Source organism: Chelonoidis abingdonii, chromosome 7 (assembly GCF_003597395.2).
Source record: "Chelonoidis abingdonii isolate Lonesome George chromosome 7, CheloAbing_2.0, whole genome shotgun sequence".
Lineage (NCBI taxonomy): Eukaryota > Metazoa > Chordata > Testudines > Testudinidae > Chelonoidis > Chelonoidis abingdonii.
Window position 1 is genome coordinate 64,471,533 of NC_133775.1, and position 15,796 is coordinate 64,487,328.

General features: G+C 47.4%; 1 protein-coding gene across 2 annotated transcripts in view; it reads left to right on the forward strand.

Moving 5' to 3' along the window:
- PRRX1 (paired related homeobox 1) overlaps positions 1-15,796 on the forward strand; it is an 82,966-nt gene that overhangs the window by 61,558 nt on the left and 5,612 nt on the right. The window contains exons 2-4 of one of the 2 annotated variants that reach the window (XM_032806175.2): positions 8,122-8,297; positions 11,026-11,207; positions 13,502-13,570. In XM_032806175.2, coding sequence (XP_032662066.1) covers positions 8,122-8,297; positions 11,026-11,207; positions 13,502-13,556 — 413 coding nt within the window. In that variant the 3' untranslated portion in view covers positions 13,557-13,570. The remainder of the gene's footprint in view (positions 1-8,121; positions 8,298-11,025; positions 11,208-13,501; positions 13,571-15,796) is intronic. The other variant, XM_032806174.2, reaches the window with a different exon arrangement.

Below are 15,796 nucleotides of genomic sequence, written 5' to 3' on the forward strand. Positions count from 1 at the left end.
CTTAGCTGCCTAGCAATCTGTGTCCAGATACTTCCTGTAATAGGGTGAGCAATGTCCACGCTCCATGCCAATAGATGGCAGAGGTGAATTGGCCCTGGGTGACCTTCACATGAGTCACTGGAATATAATGATTGCTCATAATTTTCCATTCAGTGCCTGCACCAAGTCACCTTTTATTGACCTTTTGTTTTTTGGATCCCGTCTGTTATGAGTGAGCTGTGAATCACTGGCATCTCCCTTCATGCCAGGAAGAACCAAGCAAATTGTGATGATGCTTTTGGGGCTGTTGGCAGGATGCACATTATTATTTGGCATTTTTCAGGCCGTCTCCTTTGTTCTCCCATCCCCACAGCACTGAGCTCAGGGCTTCTCATGTGTAACAGTCACACAGGAATGTAGCAATTGCCAGACTGGATCAGACCCACTGTCTACCTACCCCTACATTCTGTTTCTGATAGTGGCCAGTACCAGATGTTTCAGAAGATGAGGTATGAAACCCCAAGAGAGCCCTTAGGTGCTAGCTTCCTTCTGAGAAATGTTTGGGACATGAGAAAGCAATGATCTAGCTCTTCAAGATATTTAAGGGCCTAACTCCCATTAAAATCATTATGTTTAGCATCTTAGAACTGGTGTATACACGGTTTGGGATCTGATTTTTGACCCCCCTTAGATACTCTTGAATCTAATTAAGAGAGGCAGTATGCTTGGTAGACAGAGTCCTGGACTGGCATGCAGGAGACCTGGGTGGTTTCCATTCCCAGCTCTGCCACTGGCCTGCTGGGTGAGCTTTGGCAGGTCACATCACTTCCTTCCCTCAGTTTCCCCATCTGTAAAATGGGGATACTGACACTCTTTTGTAAAGCACTTTGAGATTTATAATGAGAAGAGCGGTATAAGAGCTGACCCAGTTAAAGAAGTCTCCCACTAGGATTTGTACTAATTTAATTTTAGCCATGTTTCTAGCTAACCCATATTTCCATGAATATTAAGAGAAGCCAATGGTTTCTCCTCTCATCTACGATGGTGTAAATTGGGAATATTTCCACCAAAGTCAATGAAGGCACACTAATGTAAAACTCCTATAAGTTGGAGAAAAACAGGTCCATTGTGTCTAGAAATGACCAACCAAGATAGAAATAAGGTGACCCGTCACTATGGTACCACAGGAACAAACAATCTGCTTTTTGGCATTGGACCAATGGGCCATATAATTCTGTATCCTGCCTCCAGCACTGGCCAAAAATTTATTCATCAAAGGAAAGTGAAAAGCCTATAATGCCCTTCTCTAGTCCGTAGGGTCCCAGATAGAGCAATGAGTCAGAGGTAGGGTAACAGATAACAAAGCAGGCCTCCTGGTATGCTGAGCTGAGCTGTTCCACTCTAGGAGGAAGATCAAGCACTAAGAGGCAGAAAGAAGACCAGAGTCCATCTGGGGTGTATGGAGAAAGAGATCCTCAGGTGGCAGGGATGCTAGGCTGAAGTATGTGTGGATTTGGATCCCTTTTATTCTTCCTCCGTCCCTAGGAATTAGATTCTGGTCATAAAGGGCAATGAGCTAGACTCTGAGCTCAAACACAGAACCCTCCCTCTTCTGGGTGCTTAAAGCATAGGACATTCTGGGCCATCAGCACAATGTGATGATGTTTGCAGCAACGTAACCCAATGGATGTTGTGATCCAAATGTCATGAAGTTGTGGTGAAGCTATGCCTGCCAAACTCATAACAACTCGGGCCAGTCTTGGAGGCGGGGGATCACACAACACATGTGGCTCAGCTGGGCGGGGTTCAGAATCCTTTCCAAACTCCCTACACAAAACAGTCCAGCTCAGGCCCCAGGCACTTGGGTTTTCCACTTGAAGAGTGAGGTGGTATTATTTGAACATTGACCCAACCACCTACCCGCAGTGCTGCTGATTGGAAACAGCTGCCTGGTTCCCACAGACATATTGGGGAAAAAAAACCAACCTGACCCTTCACAGATGACTTACACTGAACCTTCAGCCCATATGAGGGTCGCCCATCTTTTGTCAGTGTTGCACTAGGGTTCCTCTGTGGAGTTTATGCTTCTATTCCATTGCCCTTACTTCAGGCCCAATCCAGTGCCCACTGAAGTCCATGGAAAGACTCCCTGATCTGACCCTCTTATCCTCCACTGACCCTGTATTAATAGAGACCTTCATTTGGATTCCAGAGGAAGCCATAAGTGGACACTTCCCTCAAAAGCCAAATCTCTAACTTTGTATTGGCACTTACCCTTTTCATGGATTTTTTTAATGCCTCCAGGAACCATTTGTGGGGCCCACAAACCACAGCAGCTGGTCTTGCAGTGTTCCCACTGTCCAAGGGACTGAAACATTGTGAGACTGATTCTCCCCTGCCTTGCGCTGTGTGCTCCGAGGGTGAAATGCTACCCTGTCAGAACTGTCCCCTCACATCACTGGGTGAGTTCTTTCCCTCTGCACAGGTTTCGGTGACCACACAAGGTGGAAGGCAGTACAGCATCATCTCCTTCATATATCAATCCCATCACTGGCTGAAATAAACCCATGAAAATCATAACCAGAAATGGCAACACTATACGCAACACAAGTATTAATTAAATTGTTTCCCACTCTCTCCCTCACTCATCTTCCTGTAGCCTGATCAGGATGACCCGTTGTCACCACATGTGGCCATACTTTAATGCTCCAAAATTCCTAAACACACTAGCTTTTCTAACACATTCCTGCCTTTCCATCTTGCTTAAAGATTCAAAACTCCTGTTTAAAACTAATCTCCCAACACTTCCTCTCAGATACAAGGAAATCATGGGCATGTTTGTATCCAAGCATTCCCAGACTAGAAAGGAATCTGTCCAGGGATTGGCTGTCTATTGAGGAGAAGAGAAGGTATGGGAGCTGTAAACCTTTTGGAATCTGAAAACTACTTTTTAATTTAAGTGGAATGTCCCTTTGTTCCCAATTGTATGGATTTTAGGTGTTCAGGTGCAGTAACTGTTACCAGATGGACAGCAAAAAGTATCCCAAATGGGTGCTCAGAAAAACAACACATTTTGGATTTCATTTTCTTAATAAAAACTTTCCTGTTTTGGGACTGCATCCTTTCCCAGGGACACTAGGGAGAAGGCAGTATTGTTATGGGAGAGGCAAGGCAGGGTTACTTCACAATGCTTTATTTTATTCTAAATCTATTGGGCCAGATCCCTAGATGGGTACAGCTGATGTATCTCCTTCAACTTCAGTGGATCCACACTGATATACATTAGCCAAAGATCTGGTCTGTTATATTTAAGAATGTTAAGGTCCCAGTCCAGCAACATACTTAAGTAGATGCTTAACTTTAATCACATGAGCAGACCCATTGATTTCAGTGGTACTATTCGCATGCTTAAAGTTAAACACGTGCTTAAGTGCTTTGCTGGACCCAGATCTTTTCCTCACTCTCGCCTTTCCCCACATTGCATGGAAACAGATGCTGACCTGACAGACAGAGGTGCTGTGAAACTGTTCATGCATGTTTGAGCTCCTCAGAGAGAAGACGCTGTCAGTGCAAATCATTGTTATTAAAATACCTGCTCAATTAGGAGCTCAATTCCCTTTGGAATTCCATGGCAGTTGGGTGCCAAACTCCCATAGACATCTCTGAAAGTTCCAGCATAGGATACGTCTACACTGGGGAGGAAAAAGTCCACAGCAACAAGTCTCAGAGCCCAGGTCAACTGACTGTGGGTTGCGGGACTCACACAACGGGGCTAAAAACATCAGTGTAGACATTCCCGCCCAGGTTGGAGGCCAGGCTCTGAAACCCAGCAAGGGGGTGGCTTCTCAGAGCTGGGGCGTTAGCTGGAGCAGGAAGGTTTACACTGCAGCTTTTAATGCTATAGTGGGAACCTCATGAGCCAAATCAGTTGACTTGGGCTCTGCGGCTCGCTGCTGCCAGTTTTTGTTTTGTTTTTTTCAGTGTAGAGTTACCCTTAGAGTTGAATAATATGAAGCCAGGCAGGGTATAGATTACAGGAAGCAGCCATGTCAAACTATTACGGGTCTGATTCTCTGCTCCAGGACACCATGGTCATGCAGGTGCAACTCTACTGACATTAGTGAAGTTCCCTTGGTATAAAACCAGTGTAAATAGCAAATAATCAATCATGGTGGATGTAAGCCTCTTTATAAGGCCAATGAGTGACTTAAAGAGGAGAAAATAACTCCTCAGTGTTTTCGTTAAGACTAGTTCAGCAGAAACAAAGCCACTGAGAAGAGGAAGGAATCTCAGACCATGTTTTACATGGTCTTATTGCTCCAGCATCTTGGATAGTTCCCTACCTAGCTGACCAAAGGTTTGACTACCCAGTATATAAACATACAGCTCCCTAAATGCTTCGGGGGACATCTGAAGCCACACTGCCACATTACTGCATCAAATACTAAGGGTTCTGGTGGAACTAAAGGGCCCTGTAGTCTCTGACAAAGCAGGAACAGTGATGCTGTTATGGAAGAAGTAATGAGGGAGCAAAGGGAAGGAGAGTTTGCCGAGCGAGCTAGTTTGCATAAGGTGGAGCAGGGAGTAATGGGAGGAACCAAACTCCACCTTTGCCTGGGATGCCTTTGCACTGGTGTGAATTGGAATCTGGTGAGCAGGATAATAATGATCTTCCAGTGCTTTCCTAAGAGAAGCAACCAACCAATGAGTTCTTCAAATAGTCTTCCTGTTTATAAAGTGTAGCTCTTCCAAACTGGGGTAAATGGAAACCCAACCATGTGAGTTAGGTGACTAACCACGTAGGGCAACCAGTTGTTGTCAGTAGCTACCGGTGTGGGGGTGCTCTGCTCTTGTTCAATTATGATAACAGTTGGCTGTGTGCATGTTCCCTCTGTGTGCTGCCCCGGCTCTGCGCAGATAGCTTGACAAACCCCAAGAGAACCCCCAGAAGACCACAGACTCTAGTAAGGTACGAAGGAACCCGAGCCAGGTTTATTGTCAAACAAAGCTCAGTAAAAGTTTCCTATAGACTCTACAGGACGTACTACGAATATGTGCCCCCTGGCAATGGACACAGCTCAGTCAGTGGCGGGAGACTCCACTGCCCCCTAGGCTGGACAAAGATACGCACTCCAGGACCTACTTTTATACAGTTACAGGACAGATTACTCATCCCTACTGATGTATTGAGGTACAGCCCCTTGGCTTATTAGGGTGCTGTATCCCCTTTGATCATGTTGTTCCAGACAAACAGATCTATCGATCATGCTGTCCTGTCTTTAAGATGCACCTGCCTGTTTCTTGTTATGTCTATGGAGTGTCCTTGTATCGGGCTGTCCAGGTGCCATCTTGGCACAAGTTCCTCTTGTTAGCACTTATATGTGTGAATGCATCTGCTTCTAACAACCCTCTTCTCACCAACTTCTGTGAGCGGGGCCTGCCGCTGGCTCACAGCCCAGCTTTTGCTTAGCAATGCCTGAAAGTACTTTGGTTCAGGCTTCAGGCCTCAGACTAGGCCTCTGACACAAAAGTTTATATTTCAGGGCCTCATCTTACTACACTGGTGACCCGAGAACAATGCATAGTGGCAACAGACACTTTGTGAACAAGGCCTAAGCTGAAATTGGTTCATGCTCAGAACTCATCCAACAACGCTAATGAGCAAACAAATATGTAAAAATCGCCACCCGTTTGTGGACAATTCGCAACAAGGGACTAAATCAATAAATAATTTGGTGGTGAATTGTTCATCCAGATCTAGGTCAATATCACAAAACAGCAGAAGCTGGGTCTGCCCATGACTAGCTGCATCGTGGCAGAACAATGAGTAAGTGGATCGGCAGGGCAGCTCCCCTCCTCCATCCTGAGGTGCACCTCCCCGTGGCAGCTCCCCCCCTTCACCCTGAGGCACCCCCCGCACTCCAGCTCACCCCTGCTCCGCACACAAGTACGAGCACCCCGAGCACGCCATTGCTGCTTCACTTCTCCTGCCTCCCAGGCTTGCGGCACCTAAGCTGATTGGCACCGCAAGCCTGGAAGGCAAGAGAAATGAAGCAACTCACCCCTGCCCTGCCTCCTCCCCGAGCAAGCCGTCGCTGCTTCACTTCTCTTGCCTACCAGGCTTGCAGCGCCAATCAGCTTAGGCACCGCAAGCCTGGTAGGCGGGAGAAGTGAGGTGGCCATGGTGTGCTCGGGGAGGGGGAGAGGCAAGGGTGAGATGGGGTGGGGAGTTCCTCTGCGTGCCACCTCCCCACCCCCTTACTTGCTGCAGGCGGTCCTCCCCGCGCTCCCCTGCCCCAGCTCCCTCTGCCTAAATGCCTGTGGCGACCAGGGCAGCCGAAGATCCGGCCACCGCGGTCGCTGCCGAAGAAAATGGTGCCCCCCAAATCCTTGCGAATGGTTGCACCGGCCCTGCATCTCGGTTACCATTGTATCTGACCACTGTGCTGTTCATTAAGTATCCTGGGACAATTATGCATATGGGAATAGGATTGTCACTGCATTTCTCTATTAATGCAGTGCGCATGGTTTTTATCTTGGTGGTGCTAAATCCTCAGCTCAATACTTGTGCTCTGGCTTCAGTGCAATAGGGTAGGTGCTTGACATGGGTGGTGCTTGTACAGCTGGTCCTTTGCTCAGCCATGTGAACCAATCACCTCTGGCCATAAAGGGATGGAGGAGGGGGAATATGCAGCAGCCACTATTTATGGTAGGTCTCGCTGGCAAAGCTTTGGAGCAGAAGAAGATGGCCAGTCAAAGAATTTTAGCTGCAAAAAAACAAAGCAGGTGGGAATTAGGGAGATCTCAGCAGCATGCATCGAGTGCAGCAGCTAGTGATAGAGAACAACATTATCCTCTTCAGCGCAAAAAATGTGCCAAGAGAAAAACCAAATACAAAAATCCTCCAATAATAATGTGTATTAGGTTAGCTTCTAGCAGTCCCAAGTGAGATGCGAGCCCGATTATGTTAGTCACTGTACAAATACATAATAAGAGACAATTCCTGACTCAAAGAACCCACTCTGTAAATGAACAGACAGGGAGAAGGTGGGAGGAAGGAGTTGTTATCTCTACTTTACATCTGAGGCCTGTAGAGATTAAGTGACTTTCCCGAAGTCACAGAGAAAATCCATGGCAGACCAGGTCTCCTAAATGCTATGCCAGTGCCTTCATCTCAAGGCTGCTCTACCTTCACAGAACAGTCTGTTTATCCTAGTCTAATGGGGTGGAAAGATGAATTAATGTCAGAGCGGAAGAGGCAAGGAGGTTGGCCTTCTAAATCGTGTAGAGTTTGAAGGGGTTTGAGGAATCCCAGTCCAGACCTGATGGACCTTGGACATCTGCTGTAGCAGTGCAATTTCTCTGTATCAAGGGCCCTACATGCTGATGGTGAGCTCCCCAAGCTGAATAGATCCAGAGTTCCTATTTTCTTTTCCTAAAATTGATCTTAGTGAAGATTTGCTGATTTACACCAGACGGGGATCTGGTCCATTGACTTCAATGGAGCTATGCCAGTGTATATCAGACGAGGTTCTGACCCTATATCTGCATTAAGCTGTCTGCGCAGAAGGGCTTCTATCAGCACTGGGCAGAGGGAAGCATTCAGTCTAGTCTCCACTTCCCTCCACATTTCCTATCCAAACTTTGGAAGGTTTTCATCTATTTGCTCCCCTCTGCAATGTGAGACAGAGGGAAACATTTGTATTAGAAAGACAGCTTCAAGAAAGGGGACAAATAGGTGAAGAAAGGGACCTTAAGCCATAGGCCCAGACTTCCAAAATCGAAGTTGAATCTCTTTTTAAAAGGTCTGTTCTAGCTCAGACAGAAGTTATGGGTTTTGATACAAGAATCACTGGGGGAAGTTCTCTGGCCAGTGTTCCAGAGGTGGTCAGACTAGATGATAAGGATGGTCTATTCTGGCCTCCGAATGTATTAATTCATATGAATCTATGAAAAATGTGTATCTCAACTTTGATCCAAGTGTCCAGGATCTTGGTTTTTATCTCTCATCCAAATGATGCAGAGATCTAAATTAGGTGTGTTTAAAAAAAGAAAAAGAAAAAAAAAAGTAAATGCTGATGCTTCAGAAATACGAGTAATCTAGTTCCAGCACTTCACCTGTCTGATTCTCTCCCATTCTAGATGATCAGCTGAACTCAGAAGAGAAGAAGAAAAGAAAGCAGAGAAGAAATAGGACCACCTTCAACAGCAGTCAGCTCCAGGCATTGGAGAGAGTCTTTGAGAGGACACATTACCCCGATGCCTTTGTACGAGAAGACCTTGCACGCAGAGTCAACCTCACTGAAGCCAGAGTTCAGGTAAGTAATGCCAGAAGTCAATCTTCTGCCCATCTCATCCAGGTACTGTCAGCAAGCCACGGCTTTAGCGTTCACTCAGCCAGCAGGATGGCTGCAGAGACAGAGGATTGTTAAAGAACAAGGGCCTTAAAATCATTACAAGAATATAGGTCTTACTGTCAGTAAAGCTCTCATACAAGTAAATGCCATAGAGATCCTTCTGAAAAGCTCTATCATATTTCATAGGGTGAAACATTAGGGTTTTCCAAAAATCAAACAGAACAATAACAATAATTTTATCACAGTAGAGCCCCGGAACCCCAGATTGGGATTGAGGCCCCATTGCGTTAGGTGTTGTACAAATCCATGCAAAGAAAAGGGTCAAAGTTTTCAGAAGTGACTTCGAAGCCTATTTTCAAAAGTCTCACTGAAAGTCAATGGGATTTAGGCTCCTGGGTGCATGTTACTTTTGAAAATGGGAGCTTCTATGTCACTTAGGTACTCTTGAAAATTTCATCCTCAGTCCCTGCCCCAAATCTATCTGAAAAATCCAAAAAATTTAATAGAGAATAGGATCCTTTCTGTAGAATTTTTCAGCCAGATTATGGAATTCTATAGCAGGGAGAGAATTCACTAAATTCTGTAGGAATGTGCCATGAAAGAAACACAACTGCAGATCTTATCTGCTTTAGCAATCAGAGACAACTCAGCAGGGGCTTGGAAATGGTGTCTATTTTTGTAATCAGTTTGACCTCACAGGCAAAAATGCCAAGTCAAGAAGCCTTCTCCAAAGTGAGCTGTATGGGTTATACACTGTAGACTGAGCTTCCTATGGAGACATTACACCCAATATTTAATTATGGTGGCAAATGTATGCTATTTTGGGGGGTAGAGAAGAAAGTTCTGGATCATGATGAGGGAAACCTCGAAAGGTTGAGACTTTTGGGTCAGATCTCAAAGTTGAGTTGTGCATCATGGCTTTAGCCTTCTGATCTGGCTAAGGTGCACTCCGTGTAGACCCAGTATGGCAAGCAAAGGTGGATTTGAACCCCCTCTTGTGTCCCTGTGCAAGAAGAAGCAGCCTCAGGACTTGTGGCAGCAGTAACAGGCTCCAAAGGGCTATTATGTTGGATGGGAGTTGATGGAGTGCACCATCACTCTAACCATGTGCTGTTGCTTAAAGGTCCTGCAGAGAGGGAGGCAGAGAGAGCTGGTTGTGCCAGCTTTGTGCACCCAAGGAGTCTCATCACACCACCAGAGTGCCACCAATGGTCTGCATCAGCTAAAAATCCCCCTGACTTGTTCTGACCCTCAAGAGATTTCAAGATCGGGTAGGGAATCACAATAGGATAGGGTTCTTCATGGGGTTGCCAAGGCTTCCTGCTTCTGCTCAGGCTGGAAACACTCTGTGAGTGACCTTTCTCAATCCTTGCCAGAGCCCAGAAACACAGAGCTGTATGAAACTGAAAGATACAAGGAAACAAATTGCTCACAGCCTTATCCAAGTGCCGGAGACTTGGATTCCACCAGAGGTTCTGATGAAGGTTTGAGTTAGATTTATTTAACCAGAATGGATGCACCCAGTGAGTATCCAGGCCTAGAGTGGCATTGCAGGGAATAGTCCACCTCCCAAACCTCTGTTCACATCAGTTGTCACCAGAGTTATAACAGCATAAACTCTCTCTTGTTCTTACATTTGCTAGTTTAGCCGAGCAAGATTTCCCCAAGATGTGTGGAGGGTGAAAGTAAAGCCCTTGAGCAGTTTGAATTTGACAGCACAAGAGTGAGACGGGACAGGGAATGAATGAAACTGGCCTTTTAAATTCTGATAGTTCTTGGACTGAAGGGGAAGAGCTTATGGGTATGTGGTGTGAGAGGTGTGCGTGTGTGAGAGAGAGAACACCTGTGTGCATATGCGTATGTTTGTTCATTGATAGATTCAGAGTTTAAAGCCAGAAGGGACTGTTAGATCATCTAGTCTGACGTCCTGCACCACACAGGCTATTCAAATTCACCTAGTACCCCTGTACTAAGCCGAATAACTTGTGCACACGTGTGTGAGTGTTTGTGTGTGTGCATACATATGTGTGTGCATGCATGGGTTAGCAGTAAAAGTATGTGTGTTGAATTTTAGGGCAGGGCATGAGTGCCAGGCATAGTCAGGGGAAGGGATCACCATGCATTAGGACAGCAGGGCAAATACTAACATAAAAGCAGCTGCTTCTACAGCTCAGGGCAATGGACCAGCAGCAGCTTCCCAAGAATCCCCCTCATTCAGGAATGAGGTTCAAGCAGCCAGCAGCCTCTCCCAGAGCAGCCATGATCTTAAAGGCCAGACAGGACATCTGCATCTTCACTGAGAGGATTCTTGGTGCTCGGACACTGGGGTGGAGACATGAGGCCACCAGCATCATCCTGGGTCCTGGAATATCCAGAAGCAGTAGAGGTCCAGCTCATGAGCATCTCTCCTGTGGGTCCCAGCTTGGAAGCACATGACCCCGCACATGCTGCTGCTTCACGTTGGGTAGGGAAGATGATTAGCTGCTCAGGCATAATGGAAGCTCCTCCTGCAAACACAGTTCATCAGTCCACTGCTGGTCCTTTCCTCACAACAGGGTTCTGGCTCTTCAGACCACCATCACACCAGGGTGCCTGGGCCCCCGAGTATCTAATAATGCAGGGAGAGTAGCAGAACGTCGGTGGAGCAGGTTATAATCACTGACCTGTCTGTCTTTCCCCCTCCTTCTAGGTGTGGTTTCAGAACCGAAGAGCAAAGTTCCGCAGGAACGAGAGAGCCATGCTGGCCAACAAGAACGCCTCCCTTCTCAAATCCTATTCAGGGGATGTGACTGCGGTGGAGCAGCCCATAGTACCTCGCCCAGCTCCAAGACCCACTGACTATCTCTCCTGGGGAACAGCCTCGCCTTACAGGTGAATGCATATCCCATCTCTAGGTGATCAGCCTCCTCTGGCCTTGTTCAGCCATCAACTTCAGAGCTCCTTCTTCATCTGATAGTGACGCTCACCGGGAGCACCCTGTGAGAGCCATATCTTGGGCCAGATTTCCTGTTGCTCCTTTCCCACACTCAGGGTTTAAGCCACCTTTGTGCCTCCTTAATTCTGACCTGTGAGGCTTCCGGGCACACTTTAGAGCAGCCTCAGCACTGCTCTAAGTTGCACTGGCTTGTAACAACACCCTATAGGCATTGCACAGCTGGAGCACATAGCATTCTGGCCAAACCCCTCCTGCCCTGGCCCATCCTCAACACACCCCCTATGCCTGGGGCTGCAAGTGAGGCTAGCATAGAACATTTATGTCAGCCTTGTGCCAGGCAAGAAACCCCCTTGCAACAGAGATTCTTTAGGGGGCTGTTTCTTGTCTCTTTGTGGCCCCTTTATGCAGTTCAGACAGCTTGAAAAAAGAATGGAGGGAGAAGGGAAAGGCGGAGCCGTTATATTTTGTGAGCTTTCTTAAATAAAGAATAGAATTTAATGTGACTAATTTCTGGCTTGTTTCATTTGAAATACAGCATCTAGATTAAATGGGGTCACCACAAGAACACCCACATTGGTAAGGAGATGCTGATACAATAGTAGCCTTTTTTGAGCACTTTAAGGACCTGGCCACTTTTGTTGTTAAAAAACTAGAACTGTTGAGCCCTGAGGGGGCTAGCAGGAGCGGAGAGGGAATGCCGAGTCTTTCCTCTGAGGGATGCTTGTTTGAACGCATGTGTGGGTGGCACCAGTCTCTGAAAGAAGTCGCCTTCTGGTGGCAAATGTGAGATTAGTGAGTGGTTCCTCTCTCTTGTTCCTAGTGCACAGGCATTAACGTGTTGTTGGCAGTCTCAGCAGAGAGGCCAAGAACTGACGTGACTCTTCCATCCCTAGGCAGGTTGGCAAAGTTCCAGGAACTTCCTGTACCCTGATGTAGCAATAGGCTCAGCTGGGTCATCCCAGCATTGTCTGGTCAGCTCTAGGGCACAGGGGCATGGCTGGGTAAGGAGACAACAAGACTCAGCTGTTGGGCCCCAGAGCACCAGCCTGAACCTGCTCAGTGCTGGGGCTTGCAAGCTGGCGAGCTCTCAAAGTCTCAGGTCTTTTATTTTAACTAGGACAAGGCTAAGCCAAGGGGAAAACGTGAGCAGGCGAGGTTCATTGCTGCCATGGAAAGTGTTTTTCCTGGCACTGGCGTTGTTGCTCTGGTAGGTCTGGTTGCTCCCACTCACACAGGTGACTTGCCAGTATTGGAAATACACAAACACGGTAGCAAAACAGGGGCCCAGCTTCCCTCTCTGCTGAACCACATAGCAGAGGGAGCTTTCTGGAGCGGCGGAGGGAGGAAGTGATAAATACATTGCTAACAAGAGCAGGGGAGGGCGTTCCTTTCCACGAGTGGAAGCTGGCCTGATAGCATGTTCTAGGAGTTACTGGGCCATGTGAAATGCTGCCAGTGTAAAATCAGAAAGGGAAAAAATCTCCTTAGCATTTGCACTTCATACAATTCACAGCCCTCGCCTCCCTTCTGTGGGCAGTCCCCAGCCAGCTGGGGCCTGCTCTCTGGGGTATGAGGGAACTCAGGTTGTGCTGGCTTGTGGGGAGGGGTAGGTGGCTGGTGGATGCTTTTAGCACTGTGGCTTGAATTTAAATGAAAGGCCTGAGACTCTTGGCCATTGCTTCATCCTGTCACAGCCCAATGTCAGCCCAGCTAAGCCACATCCCCTGTGCTGGCCTTAGAGAGCCATACCTGATCAAAGGTCTCAGGCCCAAAGTCAATTGGGCCTATTCCTCGCAGCACTCATGCAACAAACAATCACTCGCCAAGTGGCATCCCCTGTATGTTGGTATCTTTGCTCAGTGGTCCTCAACCATGTCCACACCACAACCTCAAGTTAGAATAAAGAGGGGGTTAGGACGCCCCCTCTGTACAGCAAGGAGTGTGGTCTGGTCATGACACTAGGTGAACTCAATGAACCCACTTTTTTGCCCTGTACACTGAGGCCAGGCCTTTCCCTCTTGTTTTTACATGCCTGGCTCCCAGCATGCATCCTGGCTTGGGGGCTTTGCCCGCAGTGTTGCTTGCTGGAGAGTAGGGTGGTGAGACGGTCCAGGAGAGATGAGTTCAGATGACCGCTCCCTTCCCACCCCCTATAGCTATTATGGTCACGGTAACAGGGATCTGTTGAACTTACGTGGCTCATTTTTACCTCTCACACTTTTAAAAATAGATCCTCGTCCCTCCCAAGATGTTGTTTACACGAGGGACTTCATAATGGATTCTAGAAGACACTGCAAAGGTAACTTCCAGGGGTCAGGGGGCATTCTGTATGGGCTATGTGGGGCGGAGGCAGCATGGTCACTGGAAAGGCAAGGAGGAGACTGCCAGCTGGCTAGGCTGGTCTGGGCTGCTGTAAAGAGGAGGGACTGAAGTGGGCTCAAACGGGAGCCATGCCAGGCCCTGGCAGTGAGCACAGAAGGAACAGCAGCAAGAGGAAATTGTCAGGCTCGTGGCTTAGGTGGGTGGGCCTAGGGCAGATGCAGTGTTTAGAGGGGTGCCCCATGCTGCTCCAGGTCCGTGTGGATGGGTGCGCTCCTCTCTCTAGGTCACAGTGTTTAGGGGTGTTCTGTCCCTTCCAGGCCACTGTTTATAAGGGTTCCCCTACCCTGAGTCAACTCATAGAGGTTCCCCCTCCCACCATATGACAGTTGATAGGGAGACTCCTTTCCTTTCAGGGTCACAGTTCATAGGGCTGCCCTCTCCCTTTCAGGGTTGCAGTGTGTACACAAAGTCTTATGGCTGGCCCAGAAATACCTGGCAAGCATGTGGCCTACAGAGTGCTCAGTGATTTTGGAGTCCAGCTCTGTCAGCACCCACTCCCAGCACACCCCTACATCCTCCGGCTTCCTGCTGTGACTCCCTAGTTTGCTGTGACATGGAGTTCATCTTTCAAAGACAAGCAGCCCTGTTCCAACCCACCCACCCCCAATTACTGATCCTTCCCTTTTCTGAGCCCTCAGCGACAAGCCCCTCTGCGGGCTACTTGGGCTACTGAAGCCCAGGTGTCTTAGCACGGAGTCCCGCAGAACACAGAGCTATGCCCTTTGTGCTCTGGGACCATCCTTTCTGCAGGCAGTGGCCATGGGCATGGGCCATGGGCAGATGTAAGGCAAGCAAAGGTGGGAGATCCACAAAGATGATCTGCTTTCCCTGAGGTAGGCGTGCTAACAGCTAATGGCTTCCTTACCACATCGCCCTGCCCTTCACCAGCAGCAGAGCCCATGAAACAGAGGCTGGGGTGATCACAAGAAAGCCCTGTAGGGAGCTTTTCTCTGAGAGGAAAAAACTCTCGTCACCTAGGCCCCCCCCTCCCTCCCGGCATCTCTGCCAGAGCTGCCTTGCTATTGGGAGATGCAGGAAAGATGCACCTGTGCAATTACTTCAGTGGGTCTTGGAAACACCCGACTGAGTTTTAAATACCATTGTTTCTATCCTATTCTGAAAAATAGGTTAATGGGCTGCTGTCAACTCTTGTGCCACCCTATAACGGAGAAAGGGAAGACCCAGGAGCTTATAAACTTCATTGTGCTTAACCACACCACATATTGCTGAACTTTGAGGTAGTTTGCGACCATTAGCTCATGCAGTCTCACAGCACCCCAGTTAGCTAGGGATATATTATTCCCATTTAGGAGACAGGCAAAGTGAAGCAGAGAGATTAAGGCCCAGATCCTTAAAAGTATTTTGGCCCCTAAATTCCACTGGAATCAAGTGACTTGGCCAAAGCCTCAGAGAAACACAGTAGCAGATTCAAAATTAGAACTAAGGTGGTCTTTGCTTCAAATTCTGTGTCCTGGCCTCTTGGCACCATTTTACAATGTATGCAAACAAAGCTTATTAATGTTGGTGGGAGTTAAATGTAACATCCCTATGTTGGAACCAAAAGAAGACAGCAGTGGGGGTATTAAACTATTGATCTTTTATAGGCAAATTGCTCTCCTGTGTGTACTCTGTTCTCTGCACCCCTCAAAATTCAGTCAGTTGCTAGTCATATTTTGGAGTGGATTAAGAAATTCACTGGAATAGAGTTGCACAAACTGTGAAGCAGACTATGGAGTAGTTCACTGGGCTGGGGTCGCTATAGTACAATATAAGTAAGGGAAAGAGAAATCCAGCCCTAGGGTCCCAAGTTTTATAATAACGCCTTACCATGACTACCATAGTATTCTACAGTGATGGCCCAAGATGCTGCAAGGACGCTGTTAGCTGTTGTATTAGGGACTGTTGTAGAGCCCTGCAGCATTAGAGCTCATGAATTTCAGCTGAATCTTTTTTTCGGTGAAGAATGCAGATATGGCAACATCAAAATATTTTGCAAATTCAATGAGTTGTTTTGGCTGGAAAAAACCCTAACAAAATATTACCCCAAAATCAATTTTTTTTTTTAGCTTGAAACAACTTTTTGCTTCAAAATTTTCTTTCATTTAATGAAAAAACAATTGAAAATGCTTGAAACTGAACGAAA